The 22,242-nt window shown below is 48.2% G+C and overlaps 2 protein-coding genes across 6 annotated transcripts in view; both read right to left on the bottom strand.

The window, feature by feature from the left end:
* Window positions 1–3,314: 3,314 nt before the first annotated feature.
* LOC134019888 (proteoglycan 4-like) lies at window positions 3,315–7,639 on the bottom strand. 4 transcript variants are annotated; one of them, XM_062460590.1, is made up of 5 exons: window positions 7,355–7,639; window positions 5,115–6,437; window positions 4,320–5,075; window positions 4,012–4,117; window positions 3,315–3,842 (listed from the first exon to the last, which is right to left on the bottom strand). In XM_062460590.1, the coding sequence occupies exons 1-4, from the start codon at window positions 7,419–7,421 to the stop codon at window positions 4,017–4,019; spliced, it is 2,247 nt and encodes a 748-aa protein (XP_062316574.1). In that variant the 5' UTR covers window positions 7,422–7,639; the 3' UTR covers window positions 3,315–3,842; window positions 4,012–4,016. The 4 variants fall into 4 exon arrangements, with proteins under 4 accessions (XP_062316574.1, XP_062316575.1, XP_062316576.1 ...); XM_062460591.1 differs by having other exon boundaries at window positions 4,320–5,306; window positions 5,361–6,437; XM_062460592.1 differs by having other exon boundaries at window positions 4,320–6,041; window positions 6,180–6,437.
* An 839-nt stretch (window positions 7,640–8,478) lies between these two features.
* Window positions 8,479–22,242, bottom strand: part of foxj3 (forkhead box J3) — a 68,043-nt gene continuing 54,279 nt past the window's right edge. Inside the window, exons 6-12 of one of the 2 annotated variants that reach the window (XM_062460587.1) lie at window positions 19,520–19,648; window positions 17,490–17,664; window positions 15,209–15,745; window positions 14,611–14,715; window positions 12,050–12,253; window positions 11,827–11,925; window positions 8,479–11,638 (exon numbers count right to left, since the gene is read on the bottom strand). In XM_062460587.1, the coding sequence (XP_062316571.1) occupies window positions 11,526–11,638; window positions 11,827–11,925; window positions 12,050–12,253; window positions 14,611–14,715; window positions 15,209–15,745; window positions 17,490–17,664; window positions 19,520–19,648 (1,362 nt within the window). In that variant the 3' untranslated portion in view covers window positions 8,479–11,525. The remainder of the gene's footprint in view (window positions 11,639–11,826; window positions 11,926–12,049; window positions 12,254–14,610; window positions 14,716–15,208; window positions 15,746–17,489; window positions 17,665–19,519; window positions 19,649–22,242) is intronic. The other variant, XM_062460588.1, reaches the window with a different exon arrangement.

Here is a 22,242-nt window from a genome sequence, read left to right as displayed (position 1 = left end):
TCCTCAGCCTGTGAGAAAGCCACACAAACTAATACGCACACGTAAATTGGATTGCAAACTGGTGAGGTAGAAGTTGAAACTTTGTGTTTGGTGATTTGTAATTTGCACAAAAAAATGTTTAAGAGCCTCAACGCTGCTTTTTGTATTATACGTGTTACATAGGCCTATTTTGTGACCTATTCTGTTTGTGCTCACAGTGTTAACCTACTTGAAAGCTGGAATTTCTTTCGGGATCAATAAGGTCAATTGAATTAAATACCTCTCCATCGACAAAGTGTCCATTTGATGGGCTGTACGAACATCGCAAAATGCACTTGCCCATCCTCTCAGCGAAGCAGGCCAGACCGACAAGAAGAACTATTCTAACAAATGAAAGATGATATTGCCAAAATCTTGATAGAATGACGCAGGAAGACCTAGCAGTTTGACTATCAGGTTTTATGCATTGAGCATTGACCACCAATTGGTGGTTGCAATATATCGGACAAAGAGAACTGTCCCACATAAAAACAATTATAAAAAAAATACTTTGTGAAACAGCCTACGTTTGTAAATTAAATAGATGGAGAAACGGCATTATAGGCCATACACTTAGCTAGTATTTGTTTAACAACAGAAAAGATCACATTGGCCTTAGACAATGAAATTGCATAAAATTGGATGCAACACTAACATGAAATGCAAGACAAATGTTGGCAGGACTGAGATGCCTTCTGCTTGGTTTGTCTTTTGTCTGTTGCCAACTGCCTAGTTTTGTCCTCCTGTTGTACTGATGTTGCCTGCTTTGTTTTCTCCTGCCTGTATCCTTTGTTCATACCTGCCCGTGTCAGTCTGTGTCCTGATTGTGGTTGTTGTAAATAATGTGTCTTGCTTTGTGCTTTTAAAATTGTTTTATCCCCCCGACTCCCTATGTTATTAATGCCCTGCTTTGTTTAACCTGCTTGTTTTTGTTGTTGTTGCTTTGTGTTTTTTTCTGTATGTCTGTACTGCTGTGGTTGTGTGCCGTTGTACTTTTTAACCAGATTTTTTCCCTTAGCCCCCTTTCCCTCAAAAAGCTTGTGCTTTTTTCAGGCCATCATTGTAAATAAGAATTTGTTCTTAATGATCTTGCCTGGGTAAATAAAGGTTTAATAAAATAAAAAAAAAATCGGAAATTGACACATTTAAAGTTGACAAACAAACCGTTTCATCCGCTTTACATGAATATCCCTAAAAAGAGAATTCATTAAGGACCGAGCAATATTCGTGAAAACGTATGCGAATATTTTGGAGAGCCAATACATAAATAAACGCAACAAACCAGTGCTTTTTATTGTTTGACGGCATACCGGCATCTATGTAACCTATTCCAACCTTATCACCGCATCGGATAATAAGTTTCTGGATTTCCATTGTCGCCTACAGGGTTCATTGGGATAGTCATCTTTACAATTTTCTCACATACCTGTTATATTTTGCCGGCACTTGTGATATGTGGTCTACCTGTTTTCCATCAGCTGAAAATGGCGGATGGACACTTGAGTCGAAAGGCTCTTCAATCTACTCTCCGTTGGATGTAGACTTGAGAGGCCGCTCGTGCAACCGTCACTATTTGGCAATGTTCAGTATCCCACTGTGACGATGAGTCCAGGGAAAGTTTCAAATAAATCTATTGCAAAAGATTGTTGAGAGTGACACAATATTCTCCACGGGCACTCAGATGCAATCAACCTGCTATCTGCTTTAAAAATGTGCTTAGTAATGTTATTAGCCCATGATAAGCCCATTTAATTTACCTGCTTAAATATTAAAAGATCACACATACTATTAAGGTTTATGCATATCTAATGTCAGCATCCTACTATATAGGTTCTGATGGGATACACAATTAGTCAATCAAAAGATAGGAAGAAAATGCGCCGAGAAGCTGTATGACAGGCATCTATAAACTTTATGATTTCAGCCACAGACAGAAAATTACAATTTTCACATTGGTTGGTTTTGGTTTTTCACAACAATGCCACAGTAATCTAACATTAAGAGTAAATGTGTCAGTACAACATGCTTGGTCTACAACACTGAAGATCTACAAACACTGTGGAGAGGATGTTGTCTGGTCCAAATGCAGTCTCAAAATGGTTTAACCCCTTCAATTTGGGGTGAATTACATTCAATTCATCTAAAACACATTTACTTATCAAACATAATCATATTTTATTGTTCAGTGTACAAAGCTTCAAGACCTAATCTTTATGGGAGGTGTTAAAATGTAACACTTTTTTATGCTAATGCTTAGCCCCTGTGGCCACTAGAGGATGCTGTAATCCTGGTCAATAACAGAATAGCAGTCTCCCCATTCCATGCCAGTCTATTTTCATAACAAGGGCTTCATACGGTACAGTACAGTAGAAGCAAGACTTTGGTCAAACTGAATGTGGTCCTGCACTGCCCACCCTGTTCTCATTCTATTCATTCATGAGTTAAAGTCAACGCTCCTGTCTGATAACGGTTGCTTTGAATGGTCTATAATGAGCCTTATATGAGCATAGTCCTCATGTGGGTCATGTTAAATACTTCATATCCTAAGTTGGTTATTATGTGAATTCAAGGCACTGCTTCAGCACACCACCACCTCCATAATGTCACAGAGTCAGTCTAACAGGATCAAATTTAACCAGATGTGAGGACCACTTTTATATACCAATAGCCCTCACCTGTAAAAAGATATGCAATAAGTCATCCACCACACACACACACACAAATGCACACACAAACACACGCACACACACACACGGGTCATCCTCTCATTTCTACCAGCCTAGCTCAGCTGTCAGAGTTACTCCAGCTTCCCCCTGACAGCAGTGAAACTCGTGGACGTCCATTATATGTCCACACCACACGTGTCCTGTTCTAGAATATGGCCCGGCCATATGAGCTCTTCAAGGGCCGCATACAGAACATCGTGTCCCCTACATACATACAGCGTTTAAGCGTGTGTGAGCTGGGCTGGTTTGTAAACAGTATATTTTGCGCACACAGCAACATGCCACTGTGTGAGGGATATGGGACCTCCTTCTATGTTAGTCATAGAATGACAAACTATCAGTATACAGTATGTACGCAAATGCAATACCTAACCCACCAACAGACCAATATGTCCAGAAGAAGTACTATTAAAGATGGATTGTTCAAACTATAGATTCTACAGTTGTAATATCACAAAGGCAGTTTGTAAATATATTTTTATGAATAAAAGAACACAAAACACCATTATTCTTAAAGATTTGACCTCAACGTATAGATTTGACCTTCATATAGATGAACACCAAAACAAGTTGACCTTTTGTTTGTGTTTAATATTTGCGTGAGACATAATTAGATCTGCTGTATTCAAGTTCAATATTGAGTATAATAATCACGTAAAAAAACATAGATTACACTTTTATATGAATATTTACAATATTCATGCCACCCCAAATGCAAAGAAAACATATTCCCCACCTTAGATATATTTAATTCCATTCCAGTTTATAAATAGCGATACACACACACTGACAGTGGGTGGTCACTGTCTTATAACTAGTTCCTTGGGCCTTAGCGTCACATTTAGTTCTTAAACTGGTATTGGGTCAGGACACCTATTTCACCTATTTATATACATTCATTTTCCACCCTTGGGGTGGGTGTTTGGGAAATTACCCCTTTCTTGGCAGTTCAAAATCTTGGATCTAATATCTGGAGTGTGGGAGTTTGTGCTTCCAGTTGACTTTTAAAAAGTTCAGTCCAGTGAAGTTGATACTGCTTTAGATTCCAGCATATCCAGACAGTCTTTCCATTGGCCAAATGTTAGTTACTTCAACAACCTGTTCGAAGATAGAAAAGATTGAAATCATTTTTGACAGCTGGTCACAAGTTAGCAGGAAAATATACGTATATATGTTTTGGCAAAGTATGGGCAAATTCAAGTCAGTGGCTAATTCTGATCTTACAGATACTTATACTGCCTACGTCAAACTTCCATCCAGCACTCACCGATTTCAACGCATCTTCCTGGACACAGCACTGCCTACTGATCCAACAGCGATGAGAGACAACAGCGAGAGAAATGCTGCGCCTAGCACCAGTCCTCTGCTCACACCTGCGGTGGCACAAACACAAACCCTGGTTATCAGTCACCAAATAAATGTTTCAACTATTTTAAACACCTTGTGTGGCTCAACAAAGAGAAACACATGATACCCAGGAGATAATGTTGGGACTACTAACTAAGATTCATAATAGTCAGACCTGTTTGTGTACTATTACACTTATGATGTGGGAAGCTCTGTGAGTGTTCCTACCGGTAGATTCCTGTTCCATCAGTATGGCTGTGGCTCCCATACCCTCTGTGACCTTTTCTGTAGCCTTTGTGGCAGCAGGAGCTGCTGGGGCAGGAGGGGCGGCCTCCACCTCGGGGCAGTGACAATCTGGAGCCTCAGGTTCGACTGGAGTCTCTGTTGGGACCTCAGGTTCGACTGGGGTGTCTGTTGGGACCTCAGGTTCGACTGGGGTCTCTGTTGGGACCTCAGGCTCCTCCTCTTCTGGCTCAGGAACGTCTGGAATTGTAAGCTCAGTTGGGGCCTCAGTAACCATGTCAACAGGGACAATTGGAACAAGTTCCTCTGGAGCTGGTTCCTCTGGAACAACTTCCTCTGAAGAATGTTCTTCTTCCTCAGGTATAATAGTATCAGGTTCCACTGCATCAGGTTCTTCAGAACCTGGTTCCTCTGGAGCTGGTTCCTCAGGTGCAACAGGAACAGGTTCTACTGCAGCAGGTTCTTCTGGTGCAGGTTCTTCTGGAGCAGATTCCTCTGGAGCTGGTTCCTCAGGTATAACAGGAGCAGGTTCTACTGCAGCAGGTTCTTCTGGTGCAGGTTCTTCTGGATCAGGTTCCTCTGGAGCTGGTTCCTCAGGTGCAACAGGAACAGGTTCTACTGCAGCAGGTTCTTCTGGTGCAGGTTCTACTGGAGCAGGTTCTTCTGGAGCTGGCTCCTCAGGTATAACAGGAGCAGGTTCTACTGCAGCAGGTTCTACTGGAGCAGGTTTTTCTGGAGCTGGTTCCTCAGGTGCAACAGGAACAGGTTCTACTGCAGCAGGTTCCTCTGGAGCTGGTTCCTCAGGTGCAACAGGAACGGGTTCTACTGCAGCAGGTTCTACTGGAGCAGGTTCTTCTGGAGCTGGTTCCTCAGGTATAACGGGAGCAGGTTCTACTGCAGCAGGTACTACTGGAGCTGGTTCTTCTGGAGCTGGTTCCTCAGGTGCAACAGGAACAGGTTCTACTGCAGCAGGTTCCTCTGGAGCTGGTTCCTCAGGTGCAACAGGAACGGGTTCTACTGCAGCAGGTTCTACTGGAGCAGGTTCTTCTGGAGCTGGTTCCTCAGGTATAACGGGAGCAGGTTCTACTGCAGCAGGTTCTACTGGAGCTGGTTCTTCTGGAGCTGGTTCCTCAGGTGCAACAGGAACAGGTTCTACTGCAGCAGGTTCCTCTGGAGCTGGTTCCTCAGGTGCAACAGGAACAGGTTCTACGTCAGCAGGTTCTTCTGGAGCAGGTTCTTCTGGAGATGGTACCTCTGGAGCTGGTTCCTCAGGTAAAACAGGAACGGGTTCTACTGCAGCAGGTTCTTTTGCAGCAGGTTCCTCTGGAGCTGGTTTCTCAGGTATTACAGGAGCAGGTTCTACTGCAGCAGGTTCTTCTGCAGCAGGTTCCTCTGGAGCTGGTTCCTCAGGTGCAACAGGAACAGGTTCTACTGCAGAAGGTTCTTCTGGAGCAGGTTCTACTGCAGCAGGTTCTTCTGGAGCTAGTACCTCTGGAGCTGGTTCCTCGGGTATACCAAGAGCAGGTTCTACTGCAGCAGGTTCTTCTGCAGCAGGTTCCTCTGGAGCTGGTTCCTCTGGAGCTGGTTCCTCTGCTGCAACAGGAGCAGGTTCTACTGCAGCAGGTTCTTCTGGAGCAGGTTCCTCTGGAGCTGGTTCCTTGGGTATTACAGGAGCAGGTTCTACTGCAGCAGGTTCTTCTGCAGCAGGTTCTTCTGGAGCTGGTTCCTCTGGAGCTGTTTCCTCTGCTGCAACAGGAGCAGTTTGTACTGCAGCAGGTCCTTCTGGAGCAGGTTCCTCTGGAGCTGGTTCCTCAGGTATAACAGGAGCAGGTTCTACTGCAGCAGGTTCCTCTGGAGCTGGTTCCTCAGGTATTACAGGAGCAGGTTCTACTGCAGCAGGTTCTTCTGCAGCAGGTTCCTCAGGTATAACAGGAACAGGTTCTACTACAACAGGTTCTACTGCAGCAGGTTCCTCGGGTGCAACAGGAACAGGTTCTTCGGAATACACTTCCTTTGGGGCAGGTTTCTCAGCATCAACCACTTCCTCTGGTGCAACATGTGCAAACTCTTCTGGTATTGCAACCTCTGGGGCTTCCCTGATAACTTCAGAGATATCAAAAACATTAGGATATTCTAAGATGCCATCATGTGCTGTGGCATGTTCAGTCACATCTGGTGTCAGATGTTTAGCATTGAGAGCATGATTTATTATGGCAGATTTTGAAATATGATTAGTAATACCCTTTAGTTAACAGTGCAAGTAGGTAACTATTTCATCCAATAGAATACTGTTTGCAATACTTATTGCATTATACTGTTGAGTAATATTAGTCAACCCATGAATAATAAATAAATAAAAAAAGTTTATAGATTGATTCATTGACAGTGCAAGCGGTACACTGCTCGAAGATCTACCCTGGCTAGTCTCTACTGAATCGTGGAACACTTGAAAGGTTGAAAGTTAAATATAACAGTTGAAAGGAAGTCCAACACTATACCAGATGGGGCACATACTGTATATGGGGGCTGTTGGTGGTGGGGGAGGAAGGAGGGGCAAGAGGGCTCCAAGTTTAGTTCAAGGGAAGAGAAATACATCCCTCTGTCAGTTTAGCACCACACTTCACTTCAGACAGGGGCATGATTCAGGGAGATAAACACACATATACGATACAGGAACTCACTGTGTGTTGCCGAGGAACACCTTACAATATGTTACTGTAACTATTATGTCACATACAGCCAACTGCATTGAAAGAAGAGAGCTGTGGGTGCTCTCATTAGTAACAAGGGTCTGCTTACACACAAGACAAAGCTTGTGTGATACATCTGTAAATACAACCATTGTGATCTGAGACGGATCAAAACGATTACAGCATTTCCACACACCTGCGTGTCAAATCAATATCTGGAAATGCCACCGAACAAGAAATATTGACTGGTGACTCAAGTCTAACACCGTAGCTTCCCAACTTCATAACAAGGCAACCGATAAGACTGATTTCAGAGATGCAGTGACTTACATCTGGGAGCTGTGGAAGAAAGGTGCACAGCCAGGGCCAGCAGAAGCAGCTGTGGAACTCTCATCATGGTGACTGTCTGTGTCTGTCTGTCTGCGGTGCCCTCTGTCCCTCAGCAGTCAGAATGATCACACTGTGTCGATACGAGCGTCGCCGAGAGCTGCGGCAGGGGAAGCCCCTGTCCCTCTTCTCGTCTCCCTCTCAGTCACTGCTGGCAACCGGAGCGACTTCACCAAGCCACGAGCTCACACGCTGGTCTGTGGAGGTGGAGATCCAGCAGCCTGCTGAAAGGGAAGGCATGTGAGGTGGAGAGAGGGAGGGTTGGGGGTTGGGGTTATGGGGGTGTCACTGAGGGCATTACATGTCAAGTGGTTGGGTGATATACAGGATGGGAGGGTCCTATGAGAAATGGAAGGGTCAGGGGGTCTTCCGCAATAGACCATTGGTCTGGAATCTGGAGTGATATACCGTTCCTGTGCAGGAACGTCACATGTTATCCACGTGGAAGAGAACAAGAGTTTGATGGCGAGAACCAAACATATAAAAAAAACTAAATTAATAATCAGACAATGAACTGTGCTCCACAGCAACAAGTACACTGATCTATGCAGCATGTGGAAGATAACATCCACAAGCAACATGTTTTGAACACATTTAAAGTACAGTATATCTCTAGGTTTTCAACTGATCTGATCTCCCTAGAGGAGGGAGATCCCTCACTGTATTGCTCCTCCCAAGGTTTCTTTCACAAGGTGTTCCCTTGTTTTCCTTGAGGGTTTAGGCTGGTATAGGTGCAGTTCTATGGGTGTATGTGAAGCCCTCTGTGACATTGCTTGAAGAAAAAGTAAAAAGAGCTATACAAATACATTTTGATTTGATCTGCCCATTACAGAGAATTACAATAATATCCAAGTCAAAGAAGATTCCAGAACGGACAGAGAGACATAGCAGCACCCCCACTGTGTCCACGATGTGAGTAACAGCTACATCTGCTGTTGTGTTGTTGAGTCACAGCAATGCCTGGATGTCTTATTGGTTTAGACTTGTTTTGGACTGCTACAAATCCTGTTCATATGCACCATAACTTGCAAGTGAACTTGAAAAATAATTTCACAAACAACACCCTATTCCACAGTGAAGTTAACATATTTTATTTCTTTTAAGTGCCATTCATGCATATTGGGGATGGGGCTGGGGTGGGGGTGGGGTGGTATTGACAATTCTAATAACACTTGGAGTTATTTTACAGCACTAAACCAATACAAAGAGAGCTGTGTCACCTCATTGGACAGCAAAAGTAATAAACCGTGCAATAAACAAAAGGACAAAAAGAAGACAAATACAAGAAATGACAAAGATGAAATCTAAAAACAAAACAAACACAAAATATATTATCAACATTGAAACACTGAATGTAGAACCATAGGTACAGGTAAAAGGTAGTGTCACACAAAAAGCAAATGCATTTTCATCACATATATACAATATAGATATATACATACTGTGTCACCCTCTGATTGGATAATAACAAAATACTCTATTCTTTTCCCCTCCTCTCTTTCACAAGTAAGACCCACCCCCTGCCTTAATGTCCCCAACCCCAAGAGGAAAAAGGGATGATTGAAAAGACATTTATTTACAAGAAGCACAACAACACACAGCACTGAATAAAATAGGCCTCAATCAGCAGTACTTGTTGGCAGTTCTCTCCCATATTGTAACAAGGTTTATTTTTTATTTTTTATTCTTGTCTTGGTAATCTCTCTGGCAGGTACATCTCCAGCGGTATTCAAAAAGTGAATTGTCTTTTTAAAAGAACTTGTCCATACCCACAGACCCAGACACACACACACACAAATGACCCAGAATGGTGCATAACCTGTTGATCCAATCATTGTCTTGTGATTTAACTGTCAGTTTCTATCTTCCAATCACCTCCCTTTGCACTAGCCAGCCCGGCCATTTCCAAGGAGGCAGAGTCAACAGCCCTCTAGTGTTCAGACTTGATAAACCACCGTTCTGCAGCCAGCTCTTAAGCTTCACCCCACCAGCCGGGCTCCCTGGGCTGCCGTGGCCGAGAGCGTTCCCAAGCCTGACCTGACACACTGGACCCTCCCAGGGCTACGGACACACCGCGGGACCTCTGGGGATCCACAGTCTTGCCATATCCTGACTGAATACCCGACTCTGTATCATGACTGGGCTTTCAAATCACCTTCCGAGCTACTCAAGCTTTTCCACAGACCCTGAGCACTGACTAGGCCATGTGGCACATCCCAGCCGTCACTAGAAGCAGAGGAAGAAGAATCACAGAGGGCAAGCTAAATCTGGGCTGAACCAGACAATGAGGGAAATATATCAAAGAGGTTAAACAAACCAATAAAACGTTTATACTAAAAGAATCGAATAACCGTTAAAAGAAAGAGGGGGCTGGAGTGAGAGGGGGCCTGTGTTGACGGCTCAACAGAAGATAAAAGCCTATTGACTGTCAGTATAATGAAAAGGACTAGTTCCGCCTCTTTCGGTTCGACATCATATCCTGCTATAAAAGGAAGTCACTGCGTAAAAATGTAGGAGTCTTAAAAGATACCTGACTGGAATCCAAGCTATCAAAAGGCCCAGCGATATCACATAAAATCAAAAATGGCATGATTGTCACAGGAATAGGTATATAGAAAAATTAAAGAAACAATAATCTAGTCAAAAAACATTTACATTTGTATCTAGGGGTGGGGAATCAAATCTTTCAACTGAATAGGTGGCTTCCCTATATAGTTGAAATAAAACTGTTGGGGGGTAATTAAATGTACTGTAAGTCTATAAATCGTAAGAAGAAGCAGTCTGGCTGACTAAGAGAGTGGACAGGAGGGAGGGAGACTGGAGCATCACCGCTCTCATACCTAATCCCCTCTTGAGGACCCTCCTCTCTGAGGGCGTCTCTGCGCCCCCAGATCTCACCACGCTTTGTGCCTCTGGTTCTGTTGTGCTCATAGATCACCACAGCAATCGATCTTAGCCCTAAGTTACAAGAAAAAACACTCACAAAACAGTACTCAAACACACAGACACACACACATCCCACTTCCGTTCTGTTATGATTGTATATTTGCGTATCGTCTGCCTTCTTTAGACCGTGTCACATCTAGGGAGATAAGGAGCCAGTTTTAGAGGACATGACACAGACTGATGATGACTGCAGCTGTGTGAATCACATCAACGTTGCATGGTTTGTTGGTCAGTCACAGTAGGCCCTTCATTAGAGTGATTGAGCAGATAAAATCTGCTTTACGTACAGGTCCTACTGTATAGTTGGAGTGGACACACATCACAAATACTGCTGGTACAGTTGCTGAACAGACATAACTAGTCCACAGTAAGAAACCATACAGGATGGGCAATTAGGACTGGAGATGAATATCAGATCTCTGATGCAGCATCTCTGATTGACACCTCAAGTCTGGTTCAATGCTAAAAACACCCTGTGTGTACCCCTCCGTGACTGGAAACTTGACCTCACACCGCCCAGAGGCCGACAAGCACCGTCCCCTGCCATCAACGCCCCTCTTTGATGAGACCTGCGTCACCAAAACAGAACCGAAAAAACAAAACAAAAAAAACTCATAAAACAAGGAAGAGACAAACTGATCCAAGAGGCAGCTGAGGCCCAAGTCAACACGAGAAGGATTACAAGGCCAACACATCGCTCAGATCACACAACAGTTAGGTACTGGGATGAAGGGAGGAGGAGGGTGGGGCTTTGGAAGGCTGCTGGCTGGGCTGGCAAAAGGGATGGGGGGGGGGAGAGGAAGAGAGGGCAGGAGAGGAGGGGAGAGAAAGCGGAGGGCTGGAAGGGAGGACGAGGAGAATGGGATTTAGACATGAACATGTGCCGTTTGTCCCCAGACAAGCCGTCACTTAAAACATGTCAGACTAAATATGATTGTCTTCAAAGTAACATTTTTTTTCTCGTTTTTTTTTTTTTTTTTTTTCAGTTTGTTTTCGTTTCGTTTCGATTGTAAAAATGTCCGGACTCTGAAGTCTCTCTTTCGCCCTCCATTTCTTCTGCGTCCCACCCAACCTCCCGCGGTGGGTGTCTAGCTTGGCCTGGCTCCTCTCCTCCTCGTCCTGCTCCTCTCCTCCGCCCTCCGCTCCTGGCCCGGGGGCGCGGGTGAAGCTACACGATAGAGTCCCAGTCAAAGTCATCCTGGATGTCATCAGCTGCCATGCGCTGCATCGGGAAGTTTCTGGGAACGATCATGTGCTGCTGGTTCATCTGAGCGTGGTGACCTGAGGAACCCGGGACAGAACAAGGTTCAACCGTTGGGAAGGTTTCAAAATACAGCGATGTTGTTACGACGCTTCGCTTCCCGGTCCTTGATTGGACTCTCGACGTGAGTGCAACAGATAACAGAGTGAGATAATGTGGGCATGGGCATCGAAAACCCGTAGGCACGCGCACGCACACGCACACACACCTGTCATGGTGGGCCCTGCGTTGCTCATGGGGGGCATATGAGGGTAACCGGGAGGACCCATCATAGACATGCTCTGTCTGGAGTCCATGTAGAGGTTACCTGAGGAGAGACGGACACACGGTGTGAAACCCCCCGGCCCCGGTCGCAACACAAACCGCTCAACATACCCGGATCTGGGTGTTGATCCGAGCCCACAGGAGGGTGGTTCAGGGGAGGTAGTTACCAGCTAGCTGACCTGTGGTGATGTGCTGAGCGGGCTTGTTGGGGTGCATGGAGCTGTGGCAGACGGCAGGCTGCACCGCCCCCTGTGGCTGGATGACCCCGGTGCGGGTGAAGAACTGGTTGATGGAGGAGCAGAGGTCAGCGATCTGGGTGGGCTCCAGGGACCAGTTGTTGAGCTCCGCTTGTCTCATGCTCTCCTTCAGACCTGTGGGCGCAAGCACACACACACACACACACACACACAGTTACTGTAGCTACGAAGTGTATAAAATAGCCCATCTCATATGCCCATCTCACTTTATAAATTCTTTAATGAAATGTGTAATTTCAACGTTTTTTTTTGCCCTCCTACTACTAAATGTTCTCTCTATTCCTTCCAGAGATGACAATTGTGAACATTATGAGGAGACTTCAGCCTAATTATTACATTTCTACATTTTAAGGCTCCGACTTGTGTCAGTTTGACATATCTCACCTAAGTTTCAATCATTGCACCTGAATAGTTTGTTGTGTTGGTTTGATTGACAGACGTGCTTGATGATTGGCTGTATGAAGGTTTGTAGGAGGGGGTTGTGCAGTAGGAGAACAGAGGTTGGAGTTCTTGGTCTTATAGGTTTACCTCATTTACCTCATTGCATCATTTGTTCCTGACATTGACTTGAATCTAATTTAAACTATCAATACAAACTAGAGAGGGTACAATTTCTGGGGAAATTGTAGGGTGTGCTTGCTTGCGTCGGTTGCACAGGGGTCCGTTTTTTAATGACATTTTTACAACTGATATTTCTGTATTTTATATAAAAATGCATACTTATTATTTATAAAGATTACATAGATTTAAAAGCATTTTTTTTTGCTGCTCATTTACAACTGAAAATACGAGTGAAGTGTAGAATGAAATGGATGTCTTCTCATTTCCCCTGCAAGAGGCAGCCTCATCGTTGAATCAAAACAAATAAATTTGGCAGACCGGTGTAAAAATTGACCTAATCTCTATGACTTAAACGTCCTTTTAAGTTTTTCCCTTCTCGTGATATTTTCATGCATTTAGCCTACTCATTGCATTCATTCATTAATAAAGGACCCCCTTTGAAGATTATTCTACGACATTACCGGCAGTAGAAGATGGAATCGCGATTCAAACAGTACCATCTGCTAACTGAAAATATGCACCCCAAAACGTAAATAAGCTTGACATGTATTTAGTGGAAAATCGCTCATTCATAAAAAGCTCACTGGTAGCGATCATTGTCAGTAACAACGCAAAATGCGATATAGCCCTGTGTGGAGAAGCTGCCCCGGTAAATTGTACTACTACGGTACAGTACTAGACTAGCGTTACTGCTGTGTTCGTCTCGGTAGCGATTGCGTTGGTTGAATTGGATTTAACGTTCCGTTGTACGGTTTAGGCTGAAATTAATTATTTTCATGAACAGATTGACATAGTTTAGGCTGTGGCAATGAAGTTCAGGTTAGTAGTTAGATAGACTTTTGATTTAAGTAAGGGGAGTGCCGAACATGTTCTGTCGCCGTTTGACTTCCTACAGCTGTGTAGATGTTTTTGTAGTGTCTCGCGTAGGCTACAGCGTTGCAGTGATACACTGGATTGAAACCACAGGTAATGATAATTTCACCCACAAATCGTTTACTTGTAATATAATGTCATAATAAATCCTACAACGAAAATGTATATTTGAGGAATGTTTATTTTAACGATTGAAAACAGATACATCATAGACCACTGTAGTATGTGTTGCCCGGGCAACACAGGCTAACGTCATGATGCTAATACTTCAGTGAAATAGTAGACTACTGTTTCCGAAAGTAGATGTACTTCCTTAATAATATCAGCTTATATTGTACATTACACATCACAATTGTGTGTCATATCACAAAGTAAAATGAGTAAATAGTTATCACCCTGGCCTCTTTGCTTGTGGCGTTTCTGCAGCTGCCTTGCAGTAAAGCTATAGTTAGCCTAGCTATCCCCCAAGTTAACAGATGCGAAACGAATGTTCTGCCAAAGGTAGTCACGCGTGTTTTCGTGACGTTAGTGACGTAGTGACGTTAGTAACGTCAGTGACTGTGGCTAGCAAATTAGCCACCGTTAGCTTCACTTTACGCCACAAAAACTTAACTTCAGCCTAAACCATGCAACGGAATGTAAATTCCAATAGAAGCAACTCAATCGCTACCAAGACGAAACTTTTGACACCTACTTTGTCTATGTAGGCCAAATATTGACTGAGTTTTAGGGGGGCAAAAAGAATAATAATAATAATAATATATATGTGAGAGAACAAAGGTTGTGCTCTCGCCGAAGGCTTGAGCACACCCAATTAACTAGATATTTCAATGAAACCAGTTGTGGTCAGTCTGTTTTAAATCATGGCGAACACATTCTGAATTTGAACAGTTTCGGTGTCACGGCAGTGAGTGAAAAAGAAAAGGTATTGTACAGTAAGCTGACCACAGGGCAGGATTAACCCTGACCAGACCCTGAGCAGAGCTACTACTATTCCAAATCCTGTGGTCAACCCTGACGGCTCGTGAGGGCCCTACCTTGGAAGGGGGAGAGGTCAACATCAGCCCAGTTATAGCTGCTGGCGATGCGGCAGCTCTCCTTCAGTGCGTCCAGGTTGGTGGGATACCAGTCGGAGGGAAGACCTGCTGACACACAACAGCGTCTCAGTTTCACCACACTAATGGGGGGGTTTTCTGTTACTCCTATTCGGTTCGTACTCGTTTCAATCCTGCTCAGGTTACACGGCAACCGACGCGGTTTCAGCGTACATTCCGTTATGCTACACGGAGCAGGTGTTGCGTTCTGGCCACTGGGTGGCGCCAACTCCACTGCGAGGAGGCCTGCAGCAGGAGTCCAGACTAGAGTTGCTGTCTGCAGCACTGGCTTTGTTCTCACAGAAAACTGCATGAGTCTGTTGATGATTTACTCCTCAGATAGCAGCAGCAGCAGGCGACAGCAGCCTGGGACAATCGACCTGGTCCGGCTGGGTACCGAGGGGGTTGTGTGTATTGGCTCGCAAGATCGTGTCTGTGTTTTGTACGCACACGCCAAATGAACACCTGCGTGTGTGGGTGTGTGCGTGTGGTTGTTGATGTGTGTGTGTGTACCGTGTAGAGTCCCGACGGCAGGTCTTACCCGTGTTGCAGGTCATCTGTTGCTGGGCAGGGTGGGGCTGGTGGGACAGACTCTGGTGCTGCTGGGCATGCTGGGAAGGGTGCGTGGTGTGCTGCGCGTGCTGCGAGGGGTGGGGCTGCGTGTGAGGGCCGTGGGACGGGTGCTGCGACGGGTGCTGGGGGTGCGCGCTGTGCTGCGGGTGTTGGCCGTGCTGGGGGTGTTGGTGCTGGCTGTGTTGACTGTGCTGGGCGTGCTGGTTGTGTTGGGCGTGCTGGTTGTGTTGGTTGTGTTGGTGGGGGCCGTGCTGGCCCTGCTGGGGGAGGTGCTGTGTGTGGGGCGAGCCGTGGCCCGGGTGGCCCTGGGGGGGGTGGGACAGGGGCAGTTGGCCTGTGCTGTTGGGGTGGTTGTTAGGGTGGTTGTTAGGGTGGTTGTTGGGGTGGTTGTTGGGGTGGTTGTTAGCCAGGCTGTTCTGGGAGATGATGGTGCCGCTGGGGGAGTTCTGGTAGGAGCAGGAGGTGTGTGTCTGCTGGGACGGCTCCGAGGGCATGCCCATCAGACCTGCAAACACACACACATCAACCAGTCAGTCAATCAATCAAGTCAGTCTCAAGATTGTTTGTAACGGCCGTTTTACAATGTATAATAATGTTTCTCATTCTCTCACGAAGAGAGGGAAGCGGTCAGCATGGAAGTATGAATGCGAGCGAGGACACGAGGAAGGCAAGGAGGAGGAAAAGGAGGAAGGGAAGGATTCCAGTGGTACCTGCCCAGTGGCTGTGACTCAGCACTAGTGACCGTGTGAGCGCAAACAGCCCCTGAGCTGTCCACCCCAGGGGCACTTCCTGGAATGTCTCTGTTTGACAATTCCATTATTGTTGTCGTTGCTCCTGACTGTTCCTCCCCAGGCCTGACAGGAACACTGGCAACATCTGCCCAGACGGCAGCGGCAAATCATCCGTGCGCTGCGACGGCAGACGGAGGAGGACCCGTCCGTCACGACCGCGGCTCGCCGGAGCTATTCCGCTGGAGTGCTTTTAGAGCCGACTCCAGCCCTCGCTCTGCTGCAATCCACACAGCACCACTCACCGCCGGGGTGACAAAGGTGCGCCTCTTATCGGACGCAGAAAGCCCATTGTCCAACAAGGGAAATACAGAAAGCAATTAGCGCGCTGCCCCGGAATAATAATGCGAGCTCATTAACTACTATCAAAGCCGGTGAATTAGCTCGCTGTCTGCCAGCGGCCAGGGGTGTGAAATCCTCTCGCTCCCTTATTTACGTGTTTTAATTGCAAGAGGTTTGCGAGTAAGAGATTTGGACTCTTCTGCACACGAAAAACGAATGAAACATGTCCCCAAAAAAAGGAAGGAGGAACACAAGCCAAAACATTGGAGAGACAAACGTTTGATATGTGGAGAGCAGGCTGCACACAAAGAGCCCTGACCTGGTAAACCAGCTTGTCGAGTGCTTTTTCGTTCGTCAGTCAGATTAAAGGACCGAAAAGCATTACTTTTGAAAGCGCGGTTAGGCTCTTTGGAAAGCTATATGGCGCAATACGCTCATGATCTGCCACACACATGTCATCCTAATGCGAACCTTTGTCAATCCTCTATTATGTAGGCTACATAGAGGTTTAATGGACTCAGAACTCAGATGTTTTTCATAGTAAATCCAGTAAGTAATATATATTATACTCCATTCAAGTACATACTTGACATATATAATGCACAAAGCATGATTGTGCTATTAACTCCCTGGCACAGTGCTCAGTGTGCTGTAGGTAAAGGCCAGGGGCTAGTTCATGAGTTCACAGTACCAACATGGTAACATCAGTAAAGATGTGCAGCTTTCCTCAGGACACTCCCTGTCTATTGAATAAACACTCAGAGCTCAGTGAACCTAATTCATCCTTAAGCAAGACCCACAAGTCCCACTGCCAGCTGCTGAGAAGCCACCCTTTACCCACAGAACCTTCCAGTTCCTTTACCAAGCTGCCCTAGACCCTCCGGTAGACCGTGGCCCAGGCTTGACCCAGCCCCTGCTCCCCAGTGCTGCTGAGAGTCTGAGAGGATGTGATTGGTGTAGCGCTGTGGAAATGGACTCCAGTTAGCCCTACGATTGGCTGGTTGGAGCCACTGACACCATTTTGAGGGTATAAACCATAGCCTAGACCCGAATATGATGATAGGACATAGAGGGTAAGAACCCTAGAGTAGGAACTAGAGTAGGAACCCTAGAGTAGTATCTAGAAAGTCGATCAGTATCTTTGTCTATGGCTGGTTGTGGAACAAGCCCAACACCTACCCTGTTGGCTGAAGGACTGCTCAAAGACAGACTTGTACAGGCTGCGGAAGGAGGCACTGAGATCTTCAAAGTCGGAGAAGAGGAGCTGCTTGTCCCTCTCTGGCATGTTGTACTGGGGCTGGGGCGGCTGCTGCAGGCTCAGGGCCTGGGACACGGGCTCTGGGTGGCTGCTCACCTGCAGGGAGGGAGAGGGGGAGGGAGAGGGGGAGGGAGAGGGGGAGGGAGAGGGGGAGGGAGAGGGGGGGAGGACAGACAGGGGTCAGGGTTCGTTTCGAGAAACACACCTCGACTGGACGCGACATTGCACGTCGATCACGCTTGGACACGGCTCGGCGTTTCGATTCCATCGCCGACTCTTCTTCTATTTTCATCGTCAGGCTAACTCGATGCACCGGTTGCCACCCACACAGTGTAAATCCATGCTATCGCTAGGCGACCACGACACGACGTCCACGGTGATCAAACACGCTCGGGGGGGGGGCCGTCAGCTGGAGAGGAAACCTGACCCCCCCCCCCCGTCAGCCCATCAGCACCGTCACCCCCCTCCTCCCACGGTGACCATGGCGACTTCAGGAAGCTTTCCGAGTCGCTCATGAGAAGACGCCACCAGACCGAATGTTCGCTGCAAAGCGCGGCCTTTTCCAGAGCTACATAAATAAGCAGTACAATGTGTTTATCAAGGCCTTTCAAGAGAGCGAGGCCGGCTGGTGAGAGGCCTGTTAGCATTCGTGAGCGGCATCAGTCACTTCAAACTGTTAGCTCGCGAGCCTCCGACGGCCTCTGGCCCACTGCCTTCAAAACTCTTCTCTTCTCGTTCCAAAGAGAGCAATCGGAATGGACACAAAGCCAATACTCAGGTGGCCTGCAAAATGTATTTAAAACAAAATCAATACCGGTGCCTTGTACAAATAAGCATTCATTTTGCCTGCATACTCGTGTAGGTGGTCGATATCCGCGCTGTGCCCCAGCGAAACAAGAGAGCATTAGCAACCGCGCTAGCCTCCGGCTCCACTCTGTCTCTTAAGACTTTCGGATGCGAGAGACAGGGAAGTGAGGAGACCTGTACTCTGCAACTACGGGCAGGTCTAACGTTGAGCGCGGACTCGGGTGAATTCATCGACACCGGAATTGGGTTTCTCCATGACATCTTTCCTCCTTTCGAAAAGAAACGATCAAAATAAGACAGGCCTCGAAAACAGAAAAGTGCAAGTACCAGTTAAGCGTGACAGGGAGCCGGACACAGCCGCTGAGGCACGCGGTATTAGCAGCACTGAGCGGGGAGAGTGGCACCGGTGCTTCAGCCCGGGCTCGCCGGAGTGAAGAGGGAAGGTGGAATTAAGCTCAAGTAGACACTCATGTCCGCCGGGAGCCTGGGCGGATCAATTGCTCGGCGCCCGGAGCGGGGTGCACTCTGGGACGGGGGAGGGCCGCACCAAAGAGGGGGTGTCCCAGGTGGGATGACATCACAGGTGGAGGCTTTCTTTTTTGTGCTCCGCGGTGGCGCGCGCCGCTCTCTCATCCTTCAACGCGAGGTTCAGTCTAGCCACGCAGACGAGCAACCACCCCGCTCTCGCTCGCTTTGGCAGACTGCAACAAAGAGAAAACTCTCGCTCTCTCTACTCTCTCTACTCTCCTTCTCTGAACCCTTCCCGGTGTCATCCTCATCTCCATCTCCTCACCCCTGGCCCCCCCCCCGGAGCACCTGGCTTCGGACTGCATGGCCTCAGAAGAGACTCGCGTCTCTCTCATGTTGAGGATCACTACACACACACACACACCCACTAACGAACTGGAGTGGTCTGCAGCCTGCGTAGCCAACAAATGCAGCCTCTCTCTTCTCCTACAGAGCACTCCCACGGCAGTTCCCATCAGATGATTGGTCGACGCGATCCGACCGCCACGGCTATGCTACAGTACGCGTTTACGTGGTCTACGCGAGGATTCCCGGCGGCTATACAGTCCTACAGTCCGGCGGCAGCGAGAAGAACGGCTCGGAGGCGGTTGGGGGGGGCGGCGTGTTGGCAGGTTACCGGGGTGTAGCTGTGCACGCTGCCCACACTGTTGAGGTTGACGGAGGCCAGACTCTGGTCAGACAGGCTGTTGTTAAGGCTACTTCTGGGGCTGTCGCTGCCGTCCTGGTCCGGGTTGTACAACGCAACCTGCAACGACAACATGGATTCATTAGTGTACCTCGCATCCACTGGAGCGCCTGGCTTTGAAAAGCCACTGTCACAACATGCGATGACACCAGGCAGAGAATGTCACGCCCGAACCCAGGAAATATATACCACCCCCGGTGCAGTCTGGGATGGTTCATGTTTAGCCTGTGTATAGGTTGAAGAAGGATGGCAGGAGGAGAAGAAAGAGCCTACAGTATCTTCTGAAAGGAGTGAGAGGCTGGCAGGAGCATCAACCGCTCACCTGCCTCCTCACACACACCACCCCTCACACACACCACCCCACACACACACCACCCCTCACACACACCACCCCTCACACACACCACCCCACACACACACCACCCCACACACACACCACCCCTCACACACACCACCCCACACACACACCACCCCACACACACACCACCCCTCACACACACCACCCCTCACACACACCACCCCACACACACACCACCCCACACACACACCACCCCACACACACACCACCCCTCACACACACCACCCCACACACACACCACCCCACACACACACCACCCCACACACACACCACCCCACACACACACACCACCCCACCCACACCACCCCACACACACACACACCACCCCACACACACACCACCCCACACACACACACACCACCCCACACACACACCACCCCACACACACACCACCCCACACCACCCCACACACACACCACCCCACACCACCCCACACACACACCACCCCACACACACACCACCCCACACCACCCCACACACACACCACCCCACACCACCCCACACCACCCCACACACACACCACCCCACACACACACCACCCCACACACACACCACCCCACACCACCCCACACACACACCACCCCACACACACACCACCCCACACACACACCACCCCACACACACACACCACCCCACACACACCACCCCACACACACACACCACCCCACACACACACCACCCCACACACACACACACCACCCCACACACACCACCCCACACACACACCACCCCACACACACACCACCCCACACCACCCCACACACCACCACCCCACACACACACCACCCCACACACACCACCCCACACCCCCCACCACCTACCACACACACACACACACACACACACACCACACCACCCCACACACCACCCCACACACCACCCCACACACCACCCCACACACACCACCCCACACACACACCACCACACACACCAGCCCCCCCCACACACCAGCCCACACACCACCACCCCACACACACACACCATCACACACACCAGCACCCCCCACACACCACCACACACACACCACCCCACACACCACCACCCCACACACACCTCCACACAAACACCTCCACACACACACCTCCACACACCATCCCCGGGGTTTCTCTCTCTGGGGAGTCGAGAGGAGGAGAGGTAGCCCCCCCCCCCCCCCCCCCCCCCCCTAAAAGGTCACACCACCAGCCGTGTCCGAGCCTTCTGTCCGGGTGCAAATCGGTTCGGGACAGTTAACAAAGGTCCTCAGTACAACAGAAACCCTGACCTTTACGGTACAGCCACCAAACCGGCCGAAGCGCTTCAAAACGACAATCTTCATTATTGTCTGGGAAGGTTCTGCGTCCCTGCTGTTGTCGCAGAGGGGGGAAGGGGCGCTGGCCCGGTTCCACGCCGAGGCGGTAAACAACCACAGCAGTGGAACCGTCCAGGCTAGCAGATAGGGCTGATGGGTCGACCCCATTGTGACTGAGCCATGTGTGGAATGCCAGACTTGCTCGTGGTGACAGAGCCTGCCTCTGGGGAAGCCTGGCTTGAGGCATGGTGGCTAGTGTGTGTGTGTGTGTGTCCAGCCTGTGTGTGTGCTCAGCAGTAGGACAGGCCTGGGTCTGTGTGTGTTCAGCACTGTGTGCCAGCATTCTGTGGCCCTGCCATAGACACACAGCCGGGGAACACACACACGACCATTCAGGTCAATAGGGTTAGACTTGTCCAGCCTAACTGCCATGCATAATGGCCCGAGGAGTTGAGTCCACACACTGTCACACAGCATCACTGCTGCCCATCTGGCTCATCTCTCTCTCTCTCTCTCTCTCTCTCTCTCTCTGTCCTCTCTCTTTTACTCTCTCTATCGCTCTCTCTGTGACAAAGACAAAGTATATTAATAAGCAGGGAGCTGTGTGGTTATGGGTGTGTGTGTATGCGAGAGAGAGAGTTGCTCAGTAGAAGATTGCAGCCTGTCCACCTTGGTTCTGGGAGTGGACTAGGCTACAGTCTTCACTAAGGGAGGGGGGGGGGGGGTAGCAGAAGGAGACCCCGGCTTGTGACTCAGACGTGTCGGAGTGTGGCCCCCGTGGGGCTAATCAAGTACAGCGCGCAGCTGCGCAAATACACATGTGATGTGTTTAAGTCAGGAAGATGGCTTTTTAAACTTGAAACCACTGTGTGTATTTACCATCCTTGTCCATGAAGTGGTATGGTTCTCAAAACGAAAACAAAAAAAAACTTGCCGCTTTGTGGTTGACACAGACGGCCCTCAGAGGTGAGACGCCCACACACACAGACACACACAGACACATACACA

This window comes from Osmerus eperlanus, chromosome 1, assembly GCF_963692335.1.
Source record: "Osmerus eperlanus chromosome 1, fOsmEpe2.1, whole genome shotgun sequence".
Lineage (NCBI taxonomy): Eukaryota > Metazoa > Chordata > Actinopteri > Osmeriformes > Osmeridae > Osmerus > Osmerus eperlanus.
This window is presented reverse-complemented; position numbering and strand designations above follow the sequence as displayed.